The sequence below is a fragment of the Osmerus mordax genome, chromosome 25, assembly GCF_038355195.1.
Source record: "Osmerus mordax isolate fOsmMor3 chromosome 25, fOsmMor3.pri, whole genome shotgun sequence".
Taxonomy (NCBI): Eukaryota; Metazoa; Chordata; class Actinopteri; order Osmeriformes; family Osmeridae; genus Osmerus; species Osmerus mordax.
The window spans coordinates 8,550,452-8,570,529 of record NC_090074.1 but is presented as its reverse complement, the minus strand read 5'-3'; the positions used below and the strand labels follow the sequence as shown (position 1 = coordinate 8,570,529).

Here is a 20,078-nt window from a genome sequence, read left to right as displayed (position 1 = left end):
TATGTATACCTGAGGAGTGAGTTTAACAAATCTACACTGGCTACACACACATATATCACCCTGCATCCATGTGTGTGATTCAACACCAGTCATTATCTATCAATAATCTAATCTTAATATTTGGAAGGAGTTGGGAGTGGTGAAGGAGGATGTATGGAGCAAGAGAACACTGGTGCTGAATGACGAGGAGGCTACTAATTGGGGGCAGTGATGCACCGTGAATGTGTTTGTAACACTGTAGTGACTGCGATTTGATTCCATTTAGAAATCCGGCCACATTGAAACGCTCCAAATCAGCATCCAGGCTTTTGAATAGAATTATGGTAAGGGGTTGAAGAGGTCAGGAGGGGTGAAACCAACCTCTGACGGAACATAAGGGCGGGGTCCATGTTGGCGGAGGTCATTCTGACAACATGGCGGATCTCCTTGGCGATCATCCTCAGCTTCTCAAAGTTCACCAAGCCGTCCACATGGGAGTCATTACCTGGGGGAGTATGAATGCACGTGCACACACACACACACGCATATGTAGACGCACGCACGCACACACGCACAGACACACACGCACAGACACACACACATCAATATGCTGATAAACCACTGCAGACAAACTCAAACTCCAATTGCTCAACCTAAACTGTTCAGAAATATAACTTCTTGCTTCTTTGCTTAAGACAGGAAACACCTGACTGGCTTGGATGGAAACCAGAAGAGGAGAGGGAGGCAGAGAGGAAGTAAAACAACAAAAAGTGAACAGAGCTATGCCAATCAGGGAACAGGACCCCAGTGACCTCAGAATGAGCTGGGAGGAAGTGAGAAAACAAGGAAATCCTAAGACATCAGAGCCCTGCTTCTGCTTTGTGAGTATTAGCATGGGTGCATGTGTGTGTGCATGCATGCACGCATTGCTTTGAGTGCACGTGTATGTATGCATCCTACCTTCGTGGAGGAAGGTGAGGTCCTTCTTGACGACGGGGAAGAGGGGTATGATTGGTGGCTGCATATTCTGGTTGCTAAGGACGTTGCGGTACTTGGCCATATTCCTGGATGGGTCAAATAGATCCTGCAGATCCCGAAACAGCTTCTCGTACTTACTAGGCAGCTTCTCCCACGAGACACGCAACCGAGCCACCGGGGCCAGGTTTAAACCACTACACAGGGGAACGGGGTGAGAGGGTGTGAGAAAGACTCCTTAATGAGGCAATTAGGAGGAAGACTCATCTCAGTGATCCCCACACACACACCCTACCTGATTATGGCAAACATGGAGTTGAAGTTCTTGCACTCTCTGCAGTGCAGGGCGATCTTGACGAAAAGTTTGATAATCTTCATCCTCTTCAGAGTGTTGCTCTCCTTCAGGATTTCCGTGGCAACCCAGAAAGTCTCCTGGTTGATCACCTGTTGATGACAACCAGAAGATAATTAAATAATTTGTTAAAATGTATTTTGTTTTCATTCCTTTAGATTTTTTATAAATCATGTTCATTATCGCTTCATCGTATAAATGTGGATATATTTAGGAAACACTTTAATGTTTTTACTTTTATAGTATAGTAGGTATTGTAAATTGGTGTTGAGATTCTTTAATAAAGGAATTGGACTGGAAGTATGGGAGCTGTTTTAAACACATGGCCCAGTTTAAATCTGTGTTTAAACACAAAACTGAACAAAAATGAATGAAACCAACCGAACCTTTCAAAATCTATCAGAAATTAATCAAACCCCACAGAAATGAATCGAACTTAACCGAACATCGTCAAACTGCACAGACATGAATTGAATCGAACCTCCTCAAATTGCTTGAGCCGTCCGCTGGCAGTGGGCGGGCTCAGCTTATAGAGGTCGTCTATGTATTCGGTGGACTCGATGTTTCGAAAGAGGTCAAAGTCCCTCATGGCGAGCTGGGCGGCCACCTCCACGGTGCTGAGCTGCAGCAGTGAGATCTGGCTCTCTCTCAGGAGCTCCTGGGCATCCTCGTCTGAGCATAGCGTCTCTGTCTCCATGTTGTTCTTTAGGTAGTACCTGGAGGGGAAGGTCATCAAAGAGAGAGAGAGAGAGAGAGAGAGAGAGAGAGAGAGAGAGAGAGAGAGAGAGAGAGGATATGGGGTTGAGAGAGAGCGCCTCGGTCTCTATACCGTTTTGCTGCGGAGGTCAAGGATAAGAGCAGAGGATGGAAGTGTTGTTGGTTAGAGGGAGGGATAGAGAGGGAAAGAGAGAGAAAAGAGAGGGGCAGAGGGAGGGAGGCAGGGAGGGATAGAGTGAAAGAGACTGACACAGAAAGATAAATATAGAGCATGGTAAGGAATGAGATAGACAGAAGTCCAAAGTTTGATGATTCTCTCTATCTCTCACTTACCACCCTCAACCCCCCCCCCCCACCAATCCCCTTTGTCTCTACACCTTCTGTCTCCCTCTCTTACCTCTATGTCTCTAGCTTGCTGCATGTCTCTCTCTGTCCCTTTGAGTGGGGCAGGAAAGTAGGGTACAGGGTATTAGAGCACCACCTGTCTGCCAACAGAGACTATGGGCCAGGGGACGGACAGAGTTGGCAGGCGGATAGTCTGGAGGCTCAAAATACAGACTGTGGGGGGGCTGACGGCTGGAAGCTGACGGCTAGAGGCTAGGACTTTGAGGGATAGAGGCTGGAAGCTTGAGATTGTGGGGTTGTAGGCTTGAGGTTGGACGTGTGGGGGGGCTAAGGTTAGAGGGTTAGAGGCTAAGAAGAGCGATGAATAATTCCAGACGTACTAGTAGTTTAGAGAAGCCCTCAGAGACAAAATAATCAGAATGAAATATTCATAGTAACCTAGATAGGATGCGATAGATAAAGGCGAGTTAAAGAGAAGAGGAGAGGGGAGAGAAAGCAGGATGGCTGGCCTACCTGCCATTCAGCTGAATGCGGTCAGCTAGTTTGGACAGCTGGTCGGGTAGACGTCTCTGTTTGATGACGCCCTCTGGGCTGACGCTGACCTCACACAGCGAGAACGTCTCAGGCGCCGCCAGCAGGCCAAACTCGTTGACCACGTGGCTGACCACGTCCTTGGCTGTGGTGTCCTTGCTGATGATGATGTAACAGCTCTGCTGGTCCGCCTTGAACACACGAATCACCTGGTCGGGCGTGTCTGGAGACAAACAACAACAACAACAATCAAAAAGAAAGACAGGAGGGTCCCAGTCCTGGAGGACATGTTATTAAGGAATCATTAACTACACGCTTGTGGGAACACAACCACGAGCCATGAACCACACACACCCAAAGGCAGCATTGAGCTTTAACAGTGAAGCTATTATATCCCTCTGTGTGTGTGTGTGTCTCTTGAGGGAACAACCAGCATTGCCGCTAACAACTGAAGGAAAAAACACAATGTAAAGAGGGGATGATGAAAAAGAGTAGATGAGAGGGAGGGAAGGAAAGAGGCAGTGAAGGAAACAGAGGAGAGAAGGAGGGAGGGAGAGAGAGAAGGAAGGAAAGGGTGACTGAGAAAGAATGAGTAAAGAAGAGAAGGAGTGAACGAAGGAGGAAGGGAACAAAAGAGGGATGCAGGGAGATAGAGAGAAAGGTAAGAAAAGCATGATGGATAAAGAAACTGGTCAATTTGACAGATGACTTTTACCGACCCACACTGGTCCATAAGCCGTAAGGAGACGGCATCAGTCAGACATGCTCAATGAAGTGTGAGCCAGAGATGAAGTCAGATGTGCTCAATGGAGTGTGGAGCAGAGAAAGAGTGATGGGGGAGAGGCTGTGTGATCTGTAGAGGAGACTGAGAGGGTGCTGAAGTCATCTTAACTAGCATCTTCAACACATCACACAAACAGGCCAACCGCACTGAACACCAGGTCAAATAGATTAGTGTGTGTGTACGCCTGCCTGTGTGTATGCGTGTGTGTACGCGCATACACACTAATGTACACTGCGACTAATCATTCCATCTTCCTTTCAGGATAAGCAGTGTTATTAGCTGTGATTGCTGCTGAGGCAGAAACCGATATCAACCAGTGCTACTACCCAGCCTTCAGCCTGTGACAGCTTTGTTTATCTCATGTTAACATCTGGATAACTCCTCCAGACCTGCCAAGCTACCTGGGCACAGATGAACAACAGGCCATTTATTTACTGCCTGGGCCATGGGAGAAATGAATCCTGGTAGGAAAATGGGGGAGAGGAAATAATGAAGATAGAGAATGAGAGAAAAAGAGGAGAAAGAGAGAGAGGGAGAGAAAGAAAGGAGAGAGTCACACAGAGAGAGAAAAAAACTCTTTCTAGCTAGAAAATGTGTTTTCTTCCAGTTATGAGATTTTGTTGTTGATGCAGCACTCATAAACCTCACTCGGTGGCGGAGGTGGCTGGAGGGCGGGGTGTGGCACAGCCCAGCTTGTATGAAGCGCAGGAGGTGGAGAGTGAAGGGGGGAATACAACTACCCTATATGAAGAGCTGAGACAGCGAAGGCAGTAAACCCTCAAACAGTTGTTCAAACAGTTTCAAGTGAAACATCTATACACATTCACACTGTGTTCTGGACTCCACAAACCTCTGTGACGTCATCTGTGGCATTAGCCAATGGAAACTGACTTTAATTTGGTCCCAGCGCTCCATATATGGGTATGGGGCTGGCTGGGTTCAGGGCAGTGTCTAGAATAAACACTGTTTTTGGACTCAAGACTCTATACTGCTCTGCTCTAGTATAAGAATCAAGAATAAGCCACCACCCAGAGTAACTGGAGGCACTGACCAAAAAACACACTAGTGTAGATGAGAGGAGATGAGAGCAGAGGAGGGGAGAAGAGAGGAGAGAGGATACATTGTGAGGTCTGATGTAAAATAAATAAACACACAAATTAGACTTGAAGAAAAACCACAGTATACTTACAGTAGAGTCCCAGTGCTACAGAGGAAGGGAGAGAGAGAGAGATGGAAAGAGGGAGGGAAAGAAAGGAAGAAAAGATGGAGAGAAAAAGAGAAGGGAAAAGGGAAAGACAGAGAACAGTGTTTTGAAAATGAAGGACCGTAAAGCTGAGTAAGATTTTTTCCTCTATGATGTCAAGGGAAAGACCAGGATGTGCTGCTTTTAGACGTGCGTGTGTGTTTGACCATCTGTTTACAGTACAATCATAAAAGTGATCTCAAAAAGATTTGATCTGATCCTGTCGCAAACACAATCTGATGAGAAGATTTTGAGGGATTACCAAAAATGTAGGGCTGTGAGTGTGTGTGATTGTGCATGTGTATGAAAGTGTGCGTGCATGCCTGTCTGAGTGTGTGTGTGTGTGTGTAGCTGTGATATATGGACCTGCAAGGCCTCGTTGTGTCTGTATGTAGCACTAAAGCCGAGTAACATATGAAGGGTTGGAATAAATCACCGTCATATTACACACATGCACACGTTCACATCTCCAAACATTTTCACCTCAAGAACATATAATGGAATTAAGGCCTCATATACAGGATTAGAAGTCTGAACAATTGTATTTGTTCCCCCCCCCCAGACCGATTGTTGAGCATATGGTCACTGCAACAACTTCAATGTTTCTCTGGGGATTGTGTGCGCGCCCGTGTGTGCGCATGGAAACCTGTGCGTGACCGAGCCTGTGTGTGTGTGTGTGTGGTACTGACCAGCAGGGTTAGAGAAGTCTAGCACGCTGGTGGCAGGTTGCAGGAGGTCTGGACTGCTGGATGACAGGCTGCCAGGGATGGGCATAATGGCCACGCTGTGACGACACTGCTTGGTTCCCACCACACTGTCATCCTGGGACTGGCACACTCCCCCCTCACTGGTGGGTGATCGAGGGTGGAGAGAGAGAGAGGAAAAAGAGGGGGGACAGAGAGAGGGAGGGATGGGGAAGAGGGATAGGAAAGAGAAAAAGGAGGGAGGGGAGGCAGGGATGAAGAGGGAGGAAAGAGAGAGGGGAAAAGAGAAAAGATGGTAGAGAGGGGGGGGGAGTGTGGGGGTGAGAGAGGGGAAAGAGTGGGAGAGGGGAAAAAAATGATATAGGAGGGAGGGGGGGTAGGGTAGAGAGAGAGAAAGAGAAGAGAGGAATGGAGAGAGAGGAATAAGAGGGAGAAGAGATGGTAAAGCGAGATGGAGGTAGAGGAATTAGGGAAAGAGAGAAAGAGAGAGAAGAATTTAGTTGAACGTCAACTTGTGATACAACATAATTTCCTCCCATCTATAGCACAGGAGTGATGGGAGCACATTCACATGTAATACCATGTCTGGGCCACATGGTACACAGGAAGTAAAGGTCACACGGTCTATGAAGCTGGTGCTCAGGATGAACTGAATCACAATGAGTCCAAGAATGATTACACAGCAACACACAGTACACACACGCGCAAACACACACATGCACGCACACACACACATGCACATAAGCACCAACACAAAATAGACAGAGGCAGGAGAGAAAGAGAGTTTGAATAGACAGTCAATGGCTGACATTCTATCTAAGATAGCCCAGACTCAGGAGACTGGGTAAAAGTGGCATACGAGAAAGACTCTAGTGTTAGGTTAGATTACCTAGCACTGAGGGACTAAAGGCATGAAGACGAACGACACAATGATGAAGAAACACAAATGGCTCCTTACCGAAAAAGTCCCCTGAATTCGACAGAGAGACAGGGACAGACAGACAGAGCAACAGAGAGGGACAGACAGAGACAGACAGAAAGACAGATGGACAGATGAAAGATAGACACACAGAGAGACAGACACAGGGAGAAAGACAGACAAAAATACAGACAAAGAAACAGACAGGAAGACAGAGAGACAGACAGACCGACAGCGAGACAGACAGGGACAAGAGAAGAGACTGTGAATAGTAAGCTATACAGAAGCAGTGCTTGAGATAAATAATGGCACTTCAGTGCCCTATAACAAAAGAACACAGACAAAGACGCACACACACACAAACACACATTAGGAACACACACCCAACTCATAAGAGCACATACATTTCCACAGCAGTGTCTTTAGCCAGTAGCAGGTTTGAGGAGGGTAGAGGTGAGTGTGGAGGGGGAGAGGGGAGGTTAGTGGTGTGTGGAGGGGGAGGGTGGAGGTTTGTGGTGAGGGTGGAGAAGAAGGGTGGAGGTTTAGGCAGTAGAAGGTTTGAGGAGAGTGAAGGTTAGTGGTGAGTGTAGAGGAAGAGGGTTTTCTGCACTCAAATTGTTATATTAAACCACTCGACACCCCAACCCTCACATGGGTGCCTACCTGAAGGGCTTGGGGGGCAGTATACTGAAGCGGGTCTTCTCAAGCATCTTCCTGATCTTGTTCCTGCCCCCAGACACGGTGTTGGCCTTCATCTTCTTGGTAGCCTTGTGGTCGGTGGGGAACTCCATGTCGCCGGGGAGATCAGGGATGGAGAAACGGTTCCCCTTCCTCTCCTGAATCTTGGGGATGTGTGGACCTCCATTCTTCTTCTCCTGAACAAGCCTGCTGAGAAGCTCCTTGAAGACTGGGGAGGAGAACGGAGAAGGTGGAGGGAGGAAGACAAGGGAGGAGAGGTGAACAGAAGGAGAGAAAAGAAGAATGGGGATAGGAGGAGGAGAATAGGGGGAAAAGGGGAGGGTAAGGTCAGAGTAGGAGCAAAGGAGGGTGGAGAGAAAAGGAAAGACAGAGGATAGGAAATTAAAGTGGGAGAGGAGGAAGGAAGTAAAGGAGTAGGGAGAAGGAGGTGAGGGTAGGGGAGGAGAGGAGGAAGGAAGGAAGGAAGGGAGAATGGGGGGAAGGAGGGGGAGGAGGAATCAGAACATGAGGAGTAGAGTAAAGGCAATCTCAACCTATACAACCTGGACCCCCACCAGACTACCACCATAAGGAGTTTCCGCTCACCAAAGATGTTGGTCTTGACAGTGAGGGACAGGTGTGTGTTGTTCTTCAGGATGTCCACAGCTTTGGTGTAGGAGATGTTCTCAAAGTTCTGGCCGTTAATCTCCATGATCTGGAGCACAACATAGATGGCCAACTGGTAATAAGTAACATAATCTGAACCACAACACAGACAGGCAGAACCAGTTATAACGAATTTGATCTGGACCAAAATACAGGCGGACAGAACATGCACAAATAACTTACATGCACTATTATTTTTATGTTGCTGTGGTATAAAGCTTCTGCTAAATGAATAAAATGTCAAATGTTTCTATTCCATATAATAGGTACTGCTGGAGCTGCTCCCCCCGCGACCTGACTCCGGATAAGCGGTTGACGATGGATGGATGGAGGTACTGTAGACAGGATCCGCATACACAGTAAAAATGTTTATGCTTTTTGTGTCACAATGCGAATGTGTGAATGTTCCGTGATTCCGCAGGAAGGGGAGTGGATATAGGTTAGGAGGGGGCATTGGGAAAGGAAAAAGAGAATGTCAGGAGCCACAAGGAAAAAATATAAAAGAGGGAAGGGTATCACCGTGGTGATAAAACAAACTGAGGAGTATAAGTCATTTTTCCAAAACTCATCTGGCTTCTGGTTTCACACAGAGCTGCCAGATTCCCAAAAGCAGAAACTTGTGCCACAAGTTCAAAGGAATATCATTTTTTATACAGGGTTTGTATAGTTTTGTTCTTTGTTTACATTTGCCACGCAACACGTTTCCACTGGTAGGCGGCAAGGCAATGCCGCCTAATATGCTAGAGTGGAATATTACACACTACTAACCAATGACATTCAATGAATGTCTCGTTTTCAAGAAGACTCGTACGTTATATATGTTTGTTATGTCTTATGTGGAAAGAATATATAAATACCTTGCTTTTTAGGTTTTATGTTTTCTTTGGGGGTGCTAGGCCTAATTCCATTTTATTTTGTGACAGCTTCTGTTAGCAAGACAGCAAGACTGTTCTTTATAACGTAATTGCTCATATATTCTGACAGAACATTTTACTTTATGTATGCATTTACAGAAAATAAAAATTAAACTGACAGGAAATTGATGATCAACCTCTAGACTAGCCAGACAGAAGATTTATTTCCGATGTTTTTGGTTTACTGTCAAAGGTCAAGTGGTAAAATACAGAAACTAGGTTTAAAAATAAGGAATAGAGAACCACAGTGAAACTAGAACCATCTGACTGGCCTTGATTGCATATTAGATGACCTGCAGATGCTCAAAGGGACCTATTGAGTATGAGCTGCAACCATCATGCAAGACTGAGTGCATTTGATTTCAATTTGATTTCAGTTCAGACTACTGCTGGAATAACCGTTATTGTCTTCATCACTATTATCATCATCTCATCATCACCTGGTCCCCCCGTTTGAGGCCGGCTTCGGCAGCCTTGCTGTCCTCCTCCACGGCCTCCACGAAGATGCCGAAGCCCCTCTCACTGCCGCCCTGCAGGCTGAAGAGCAGCGGTGACTCCCTGGAGGGCTTCTGCAGCGTCACCTGCCTCCACTTGGCCTTGGCCGCGCACGCAATGTTTAGCAGACGCAGGTGGCCCTTCATCTTCTGGTGGGCGGTGCGGGTGGGGGGGGGACCGAAAGGAACAGTGTTACTTTTTAGAAAGTACAGCAGAAGATTCAAAAGTGCATATTTCTAACAGTATTTCCGTGGTCAGAGTCAAGGAACGGCGGTGCAAAGTAATTTGATGGCAATAAGGAAGGTTGAAAGGTATTACTGTTGCTTCCAGAAGCTTCTCGAAGTCTTCTAGGAAACGAGTCATGGCCGGATCGCCCTCAAAGTCGTTGAAGTGGTTGTTCACCCACAACAGCACTATCCTGGTCACCTGCACACAAGAACACACACCGTGGCTATAACACACAGTACCGATATAACTCATACGCTGTCTCGGAAATACACCCGACCTCCTATAGACAAACAAGTTATGCAAGCACATATTTGGGTGTGCTCAAGCCTTCGGCGAGAGCACAACCTTTGTTCTCTCACATATATATTATTATTATTCTTTTTGCCCCCCTAAAACTCAGTCAATATTTGGCCTACATAGACAACCTAGGTGTCAAAAGTTTCGTCTTGGTAGCGATTGAGTTGCTTCTATTGGGATTTACGTTCCGTTGCATGGTTTAGCACTCAAGTTACGTTTTTGTTCTATTGGGATTTACGTTCCGTTGCATGGTTTAGCACTCAAGTTACGTTTTTGTGGCGAAAAGTGAAGCTAACGGTGGCTAATTTGCTAGCCACAGTCACTGACGTTACTAACGTCACTACGTCACTAACGTCACGAAAACACGCGTGACTACCTTTGGCAGAACATTCGTTACGCATCTGTTAACTTGGGGGATAGCTAGGCTAACTATAGCTTTACTGCAAGGCAGCTGCAGAAACGCCACAAGCAAAGAGGCCAGGGTGATAACTATTTACTCATTTTACTTTGTGATATGACACACAATTGTGATGTGTAATGTACAATATAAGCTGATATTATTAAGGAAGTACATCTACTTTCGGAAACAGTAGTCTACTATTTCACTGAAGTATTAGCATCATGACATTAGCCTGTGTTGCCCGGGCAACACATACTACAGTGGTCTATGATGTAGCGTTATCTGTTTTCAATCGTTAAAATAAACATTCCTCACATATACATTTTCGTTGTAGGATTTATTCTGACATTAGTAAACGATTTGTTGGTGAAATTACCATTACCTGTGGTTTCAAACCAGTGTACTGTAGCTCACTGCAACGCTGTAGCCTACGCGAGACACTACAAAAATATCTAGCTACACAGCTGTTTAGGAAGTCAAACGGCGACAGAACATGTTCGGCACTCCCCTTACTTAAATCAAAAGTCTATCTAACTACTAACCTGAACCCACAGCCTAAACGTCGTCAATCTGTTCATGAAAATAATTAATTTCAGCCTAAACCGTACAACGGAACGTTAAATCCAATTCAACCAACGCAATCGCTACCAAGACGAACACAGCAGTAGTCTAGTACTGTACTGTACAGTAGTAGTACAATTTACCGGGGCAGCTTTTCCACACAGGGCTATATCGTATTTTGCGTTGTTACTGACAATGATCGCTACCAGTGAGCTTTTTATGAATGAGCGATTTTCCACTAAATAAATGTCAAGCTTATTTACGTTTTGGGGGGCATATTTTCAGTTAGCAGATGGTACTGTTTGAATCGCGATTCCATCTTCTACTGCCGGGTAACGTCGTAGAATAATCTTCAAAGGGGGTTCTTTATTAATGAATGAATGCAATAAGTAGGCTAAATGCCTGAAAATATCAGGAGAAGGGAAAAACTTAAAATGACGTTTAAGTCATAGAGATTAGGTCAATTTCTTTACCGACGCAAGCAAGCACACCCTACAATTTCCCCAGAAATTGTACCCTCTCTAGTTATATTTGAATTACTCTATTTAAATATCTACAGTATATATCTATATTTATGGATAGGTGTTGTTCTGCTCTGCTCCAAGCAGATGTTACAATTAAAAAAGTGTGAAGCAACACAGATGCAGAACACTTAAAACACCCATTCTCTCTTTCACACTTTTTTCTGTCTGCCTCTCTCATTCTCTCTCAGTCTAATTTCAATCAATCTTTCCCTTTCTCCTTCATTTTCTTTTTCTCTCCCACCCTTCATGTCTCTTTTTGTCCCTCAGAAAAAGAGAGGGCCACATGACAGATTAAAAGCCAAATTATGTCTCTATGACCGAAAGCATAAAATGAATGTGCAGCAGCTCCGTTTATGGAGTACGGGAGGATTTGTGGAAAACAAATCCCTCTAACAACACACACAGCTGAGCTAGCAAAACAAGTATTGATCACAGTTCAGACAGTGTGGCGCACATTCCCATACATAATAAACAGACTCACATTCTGTAGGCATGCGCACACACACGCCAATGCTTGCAAACACATACGCACAAGCCAACTAACCGTGTCTCGGAGGCTGTCCACCTTGAACCACTCCAGCAGCTTCTTGCCCACCTCCATGGGGCTGGACAGGAAGGTGCGGTAGGTCAACAGGAAGTCCTCAATGTAGGTGGGGTCCACCACCGATGGCTCCTCCACCAGGTGCATGATCAGCCTCTCTGGGGTGCCCTGGGTCACACACAAACACACATACAGGCATACAAACACACACACACACACACACACACGTCAGCTTAAAGGCAGGGTAGGCAAGTTCTGCAAACCCAGCAATGTTAGCTTGTGTTCCAAAGGATTCAAACCAAAATTTCCCACCCCTCTCTTAAAAGCCACTCCTCCAAAACACATGAACTGACTACTTCCGGGAGGCAGGAATACAGACAGACAAGTACCCCGTCCCATTATTGCATTTGGTCCGAATGCCATCCAATCATTAGTGCAGGTCCAACCTTAATGATTGGTTGTGTTTATTAGTGTTCTGCAACGCCCACAGATATCAGATTGATTTCATTTTACTGTCAAATATTTAGGTTTATTGGTTGCTATCAGGATGTGAAGTTTATTTCAGAAAATATGACAAAATGTGCTCCTCAAAAACATTATCTACCCTGCCTTTAACGCAGCTGATCAAAGAGATACCATCACCAAGCAAACATGCCTGACCACCAAAGGCTACTTCTGGTCATCAAAATTGTGTGCGTCTCTGCATTTATGTCAAGACCCAGAAAACTAAATTTTCCCTTTTCTGTGCATGTATGTGCTGGACAGTCACGTGACCACCACAGAGGCTGCTAAGGGAAACGGGAATAGAAACTGAGAGCAGGGCAGTTTTCAAATTAGTTGGACACCCCCCTTCGGCACCCAGACCTCCTGTGCGTGGTGTGTGTGCGGGTGGGGGGGGCATATAGTTCCCTAAGGATATAGCGCCTGGAACGGGAAGTAAAGTCCATTAACTGATCAATAACTCTGTATTAGGGGGTCTGGACTCACATCAAAGAGTACAGCACGGTACAGATCAGTAGAATCACTTAGCGTATCATGGAGTATCACAGACTACAGTGCAGTGGAGAACACTGAAATAATGTGCAGTATAGTACAGTACTGGTATAGTACAATGCTGTAAAATAGAGTCCAATAAACAAAGGGCTTCACTATACTTCACTGAAAAGGAAGAATGAAATAGAACATCTAGTGACCAAGTGGGAAATCTTAACACAATTATAATAATAATGTGTTTGTTTAGGAGACGCTTTAATCTAAAGCAAAGTACACAGTGGAGATTTTATACCTGCAACCTCTTTATCTGCAGTTAATGCTCAGTGACTAGCTGCACAACCTTTCTTTGGTTTAGTGACACAGAACTGGGGGCTGAGGGGAGACTGGGGGGGTTGGGTGGACATGCTCTGACCTTGATGACAATGTGTCCCTTCCTGGTCCCACTGCGGTCCAGCTCACGGTGCTCCTTCACCATGACGATCTCACCCTCCTCCTCTTCCTTGTGCGTGTTCTTCTCCACATGGTTGAGGATCCGCCAGTAGTCATCCTGGGCAATGCACACAAACTGGCCCAGGAGAACATGAGGAACCCGCGTAAACTTGTGGTACAGAAGAACGTTACAGCTCACCAGGGTGGGGTATTCAAAGAGGAGAATAGAGGAGTAGTTGCTGGAGGAGCAGGAGAAGGAGGAAAGAGGCATGGAGGGAAAAATAAGGGCAGGATGGAGGAATGGAACGAGAGAGGGGAGGGAGGAAAAAGGAGAAAAGCTAGGAGGGGCGAGAGGAGGAAGGAATGAAAGGAAGGTAGGAGGACAGGAGGGTGGGAGGACTGAAACAAGGGAGAAGAGGGAGGGATGGAGGGAGGGAGGAGAGAAAGGAGGGATGAAGAGAGGAGAGGAGGAAGGGATGGAAAGCTGCCACTTCTACATCAATAAGTAAGCCAGCAGGCAAACTTGCATCGAGAACTAGTAAAACCAACTCTACAAACAAGTTACTCTTTAACGGTGTCCTCCCTTAAAATATTAACCAAAGGTCCGTGAAGCAGGACACTTGGGAGGCTAGATAGCTTTAGGTCCAGAAACAGCCACAACTGGAAGTGTGGGGCTCCACAGGGTAGTATTCTAGGTCCACATACAGTTCCAGTCAACATTCCTTGTACTTCGTCTTCGCTAACAGATGGGCGACTGCCGCTCCCTCACACCGTAACGCTCAGCCCGTTGGCCTCACTGAGCTGCACCCCAACCTCTGGAAGTTCTAATAGGAAGTGATGCAGAGCTGAGGAGGAAGTGGTCGGGGACTGGGTATTAACAGTCACGAGGTAGGGTTGAAACTACATAGTAGAAGAGTCTCTGTGCAGACTGCTGCTGTAGCGTTGTCTCTATTTTAGACCCTCTTCCTCTTCTCTAGTCCACGCTTTCACTTATAGCATATTATCATTAGCCAGGCCTAGTGGTTTTCTGTCTCTACAGTCAGCAACACTAGGCCTAGCACTAACAAGACTGCGTATCACAGGGATTAGGGATTTATCACACTAAAAGTAGTGATAAAAGAGGAGAGGGAAGGGGAGGAGAAGACGAGAACGGACAGGAGGAGTGAGAAGAGATGGCAGGACGAGAAAGAGAGGATCTGATCTCACCTGGCAGTCGTCTCCCTTGCTGCAGACCGCTCCACTCATGTACTGTTTGTCCAGGGAGGGAGAGATACCAAAACTGTTGCCCATACAGAGGGTCTCCATCCTGCCGTCCTCATGGCTGATCTCCACCGCCCCGTTCAGGATCACATACCACAGGTCCAGCTGCAGGCGCACAGTGATGACATCAGCAGTGGCAAACACCAAAGGGGTAGATGATTTACTATAAACAGGAAGTTCATCCTTTAGACTCGCTTCCCTCTCCTCTCATCCCCCTCTCCTCCAGTCTTGTGTAATTTCACTGTCTCCTGTCTGAGGATGAGTGTAAAGGCTGAAGGATTCTTTCTCTCTGACCTTCACACCCATCCTCTACTCCCATCCTGCCTGTCCATCACACACAGGCAAACATGCAGACACAAGTACGTTCGTATATACGTCTTTCTGCACATATGCTTCTGTATTCCAGAGATGTTCACGAGTCCTTTTATCAGAGTCTGAGTCAAGTCTGAAGTCTTTGAGTTAAGAGTCCGAGTCAAGTCTGGAGTCTCTGACCAAGAGTCTGAGTCAAGTCACAAGTGTCAACCATAATGACATATTACCACTACAGCATACCGATTTTGAATATTTGAATGAAGATGTGTTCTTCGAAAATACAAGAGAGATTTTTACTTTCAACATTTTCTACAATAATGGGGTGGCAATGTGGGAGTGAAAGCTTTGCCGTTCTGGGAACAGTTAACCCTAATTTCACCCAGGCCATTGTTGCAAATATGAGTAGTGTTTAGCCAACTGGCTTGGTTAATTAACAGTATAACAACATTTTACAGCTAGTGCTAAGATCCTTAGATACCATGTTGCATGTTGTGCAATAGAACATGCTCAAAACATCCTCTAAATGAAGGTCAAAACTTTCTTACAAATTCCCAATGAGAACACAAAACAACAAAAAAGAATCTATTGTGTAGCTGAGGAATATAATAACTTTAATAATAATAATAATAATTTTTAGCAGCAAATAATAATAATAATAATCTAAACAATAAGCTAATATGTGGGCACTGCTGTAGCCAACAAAACTTCACCAAAGTGAGCTCCACTAGAGTAGGGTGACCACCCGTCCCGCTTTGTGTTGTACCGCACAGCATTTCCACCCCTTGTCCCGCACGTCACATATTGAGAAAATGTCCCGCATTTTCATCAGTCTGAAAACATATATGCGTTATTCTGACTTTTAAAAATGAACATTTTACAAGGCAGCATAATGGCAACAAAAAAGAGAAAATGTTCTTTAAGTAAAGACTGGGCTAGGACATATCTGGGTATATGATGCCTGCTGCCTTTGGGCTCAGTGATGTTGAATTTAAATGACATGTAAAATAAAGGCATGTTATTATATTGTGATGTAATTGTGTTTTCTGGAAGGTACTAAAGAACAAAGCATAATACAAATGTTTTTATTAAGTTAGATAGACATTATATAACAGTTAGGTAATTTTTTAGTGTTGGTAACATGTCCCACATTGTCCCACAAAAACTTAGTAATCGTCCCACATTTGGTTTGTTTGATGGTGGTCACCCTACACTAGAGTGGTGTAGTCTATGAATGAATAATCAAAATGATAGTCATACTGTATCTGTACATGAATGTGACAGCTAGTTAGTCTTAACTAAATGCCAAGTCATCACTCGATATCCTGCCCTTGCACATGTTTACTTTAGCTACTGTAGCCACCATACGTACGTGGCTAACATTTCACTACACTACAGAAAACTGACCTCTCCTGGTGTGTTTTAAGATGCCTGATGAAGTTTGATGTTGTTCATCCTGCATCTTTTATTTTTTTGTGACACGTTTTGCATATTGCACTGTGCTTGTTCGTTCCTGTGCTTTGAATATCGGTAAAATCAAACGAAATGACAATAGGCACGTGTGGAGCTGCCATGCTTGCTTGTCCCATTCCACGCTGTCTTTCTCCCCTCTCTTGCTCTAATTTTCTTCTCTCCTGTCAGTCTGCTGTGGCGCAAATGCGAAGAGCAACATACTGACAGAAAGCTATAGGATTTCTGTAGGCCTATGTATTTTCTAATGACTCGTATTGTCCACGAGTCTTTACATCTAGAGTCCAAGTGAAGTATGAAGTCGCAATACGTCGAGTGTGAGTCAAGTCGCAAGTCAATGATAATGCGACTTAAGTGCGACTCGAGTACGAGTCTTTAACTCGAGTCCCCATCTCTGGTGTATTCCACTCCATCCTATTGATGTAGATTGCATCCACAAGTGTTAGGAAGTGTTCTGTCCATGCTATGTAATTTATTAGCTTGTCAAGGGGTTGCCTGTCTCAGAGAGCCATAACAAATTTCCCTTTTTTCATCTGTTTAACTTAATTAATTAGTTCTGAGGTTAAGTAAATGATTGACTACACTCGGTTGCAGGAGGTTTCCTTTGGGGTGTGTGTGTATTAAGTCCATACCATGTATGTGTAACGTGCCAACCATCCATCCACCCACTCCTCTTCCATCCATCCATCCATCCCTCCCTCCATCCATCCATCCCTCTTGTCTACACCTCCTCTCCCCCTCCCTCCAGCCATCCCTCTTTTCACCCTCTCTCTCCCCCTCCCTTCATTCATCCCTCCCTCGCTCCTTCCATCCCTCTTTCCAACCCCCTCTCCCCCTCCATCCGTACCTCTTGTTTGTTGTGGAGGATGAGAGTGTGGGCGTGTTCCACCACCTCAAACACCATGACGCTGCACAGCTCACTTCGCACAGACATGGTCATGTTGGCAAATGCAGGCAGCTGGTGCATGAACTCCAGCAGTTGCTCTGAGGGTGAGACGGAAGAGGGAAGAAAGAGAGGGATGGAAGGAGGGAGGGAGAGGAAAGTGAGAATAATGGAGGGAGAGAAGGAGAAGGGAGGGATGGAAGAGTATGGATTAGAGAAATGAAGGGATGGAAGGATATGAAGTGAGGGAAAGAGGAAGACAAGAAAATGTTTCTAGTAAGGACCGGCGAAAGGACTAATGTGTGTGTGTGTGTAAGAAATATTAATCTTTACCAAGCATTGCACAGTCAGTCGGTGAAGAAGTGTGTATTACCTATGTCGTCATCGGTGCGATCTGCAGGGTCCTTCTCCAGACACTCTCTGACCAGGTCTCTCCCTAGGAGGGCAGCAGACGCCTGCTCAATATCTTCATCCTCCTCCTCCTCTTCCTCAGAGTCCACCGCCGCCTCTGGCAGGCCAGACAGGTCCACGTCCCCCAGCTCACTCTCTGTGGCCTTGGGGGAGGGAGACGGGGAGAAAGAAGGGAAGAGGGAGAGGAGGAAAGGGGTAAGGATTAGAGAGAGGAGGGATGAAAGGGGAATAGAGAGGAGAGGGGAGGAAGGATGGAGGGATGTGGGAGGAGTGGGGTGAAGAAAGGGAAAGAGGAGAGTGAAAAGGAGGAACCATGGAGAAGGAGGGAGGATCGGAAGGCAGGGAGAAAAAACAGATGCACAGATTATTGTCCCGAACAGATGACATCTAGAGATGAGTGAGAGAAAGGACCTCCATCAACTAACATTCTAGATATTCTCTCTCTGTCTCCTGGAAAGACTTAGCCCTGAGCCCAGATAAGATCTCAAATAAACACACCTTCCATCCCTCCAATTCTTCCATACCTTCAATCCTTCTTTAGTCTTTAGAAACATACCCCTTAACCCAACCACGGATCTGCTCTAATCCCAGAAATCTCCCTGATTTTGATATGTAATAATGATTCAATCACAATTTAAATTCTATTTTTTCATTTGAATGTAAAGTGTGTTATTCCTGGTTCCCATATAGGTCCTGCTGTTGGAACAGATGTTTGAAGGGTACGGCTCTACAGAGATGGGATTCGAACCAACAGCCCTGGAGTTAGGGGGGGCTTGGATCTGTGGACTGTTTAACACTGTAGGCCATCTGTCTGGCTGCTCCTTCAGGATAAGGTGCATTCTTACATTTTACATGTAGTCTTTTTTTTTTTTTTTGCCTTCTCTCAACCTCTCCTCCTCCTTCCATCCCACGTCAACACATCACACTGGGGGAGGGAGGTTGGGTGAGAGAGGCAGAGAGAGAGAGCAAGAGAGAGAGTAGGGGGCAGCATTGATGTCTCATTGTCAAGAATTAACAGGGAAGTCTTGAAAACCAACATCAGCATAATAAAAACAAACAGTCTGACAGTGAGAGGGGGAGAGAGACTGAGGCCCTCATGTACGTACATTTCCAAACGTAGCGTTATCAGCGCCATGGCCAACCCACACAAAGCGCACGCTGTGATACTTCAGTTTACGTCGTATTTACCAGATCTGCAGTTCATCGGGTAAGCAGCGCGTTTCTCCGCCCACTATACCGTAAATTGCGAGCATTTAAATGCGCAATTGAATGGGCCTCCTTCTTTCTTTCTATCATGGATCAGCCACCAAAGTCAAAATAGCAAAAACAAAGATTTAGTGATAACGAAATTTATGTGCTTGTATGAGGTAACAGCTAATTTAAATATTAGACAAGGCTGGAATTCACAACAAACACAAAAAATTCACGACACAAAAAAAATGCAATCTGGACCGAGATTACAAATTCCAGGAACTGTAATATTGCATGGCTGCTTAAAACCTCTTAAGCATCCTGTTAAATGTGCCTGAAAACACCTATACAGCATACCCAAAGTAAATTGAAAGCTGTTCTTGAACCATTTGGAGTACATGCATGACTGTGGTCTCTTTTGAAAGCTAACCCTCTGAAGTTCCCCTGTTGTCAGGACCCCTGTCAGTCCTACTGGTGATGAATGGTAATAGAAGCTTGAACACAAAGAAAGTTTAAGTTCCTATTTCCGCCTAGATTTTGTTTTGAAAACAGAGGCCTGAAGAGGCGAAGAGGTGGTAGATATTAGCTGGAAGACAGAATTGGACCACAGCTTGAAGCCTTACCCAATTCAAATCAAAAGTCAAACATAATACCACAATATATTCATATTTGACACATGTTTTTATAAGAGTAAATCCAGGAGTTTTCTAAAAGGGCCTTTTAGAGACTCCAAAATGACCCTTTGTAACCAAGGTCAAATACTTAGGATAAAAAGGTATTATTTTTCATCATTGTTATCTCTAATGAAAGGTGATAATTAGAACTATCATATATTATCCCCCTTTAGTATTGCTGAAACACCAAAAGCATGAACACATTGGAGTGCTTTATCTGCCTCCTCAGTTTTGACGCACACAGAACACTGCTTGTGCCATCTATTTTACGCCCGGGACTTTTATTGTGAAGGCTCCACAGATACCTATCATGTTGGGTATTAGCATTTGCAGCATTTCCTTGGCTACAAGGCTAACAATCTCATTTCAGAGCCATTCAAAGCCAGTTTGAGAAATGTGTTTAGAACGAGTGGGCAGGACGCACAGACCTAGTTGGCTTTAAAAGGCTGTCAGCAGGGCATGGAAGCTCCTATTGGGTCAAACAAGGTGTCAATTGAAAGGGCAGAGTGTACCGGCCATTTTGACTGTCTCCAATCGTAAATAGTCAAAGCACATCTCTTCCTATGAGCGATAGTGCGTGAGAGAGTGCAAAAATTGAATCGGCG

At 45.3% G+C, this 20,078-nt stretch overlaps 2 protein-coding genes across 4 annotated transcripts in view; one reads left to right on the top strand and one right to left on the bottom strand.

Annotated features, from left to right (window-relative positions):
- The window catches only part of LOC136933698 (rap guanine nucleotide exchange factor 6-like), a 119,589-nt gene that overhangs the window by 14,354 nt on the left and 85,157 nt on the right, over positions 1-20,078 (bottom strand). For 2 of the 3 annotated variants that reach the window (XM_067229190.1, XM_067229193.1), the window contains 16 exons: positions 17,571-17,751; positions 17,162-17,298; positions 14,482-14,640; positions 13,259-13,411; positions 11,857-12,021; positions 9,621-9,728; positions 9,248-9,451; positions 7,834-7,942; positions 7,213-7,456; positions 5,616-5,773; positions 4,873-4,887; positions 2,882-3,122; positions 1,788-2,022; positions 1,250-1,398; positions 940-1,151; positions 361-484 (listed from right to left, as the gene is read on the bottom strand). In XM_067229190.1, the coding sequence (XP_067085291.1) occupies positions 361-484; positions 940-1,151; positions 1,250-1,398; positions 1,788-2,022; positions 2,882-3,122; positions 4,873-4,887; positions 5,616-5,773; positions 7,213-7,456; positions 7,834-7,942; positions 9,248-9,451; positions 9,621-9,728; positions 11,857-12,021; positions 13,259-13,411; positions 14,482-14,640; positions 17,162-17,298; positions 17,571-17,751 (2,594 nt within the window). The remainder of the gene's footprint in view (positions 1-360; positions 485-939; positions 1,152-1,249; positions 1,399-1,787; positions 2,023-2,881; positions 3,123-4,872; positions 4,888-5,615; positions 5,774-7,212; positions 7,457-7,833; positions 7,943-9,247; positions 9,452-9,620; positions 9,729-11,856; positions 12,022-13,258; positions 13,412-14,481; positions 14,641-17,161; positions 17,299-17,570; positions 17,752-20,078) is intronic. The other variant, XM_067229191.1, reaches the window with a different exon arrangement.
- The window catches only part of LOC136933706 (homeobox protein MSH-D-like), a 300,351-nt gene that overhangs the window by 203,725 nt on the left and 76,548 nt on the right, over positions 1-20,078 (top strand). The window lies entirely within an intron of this gene.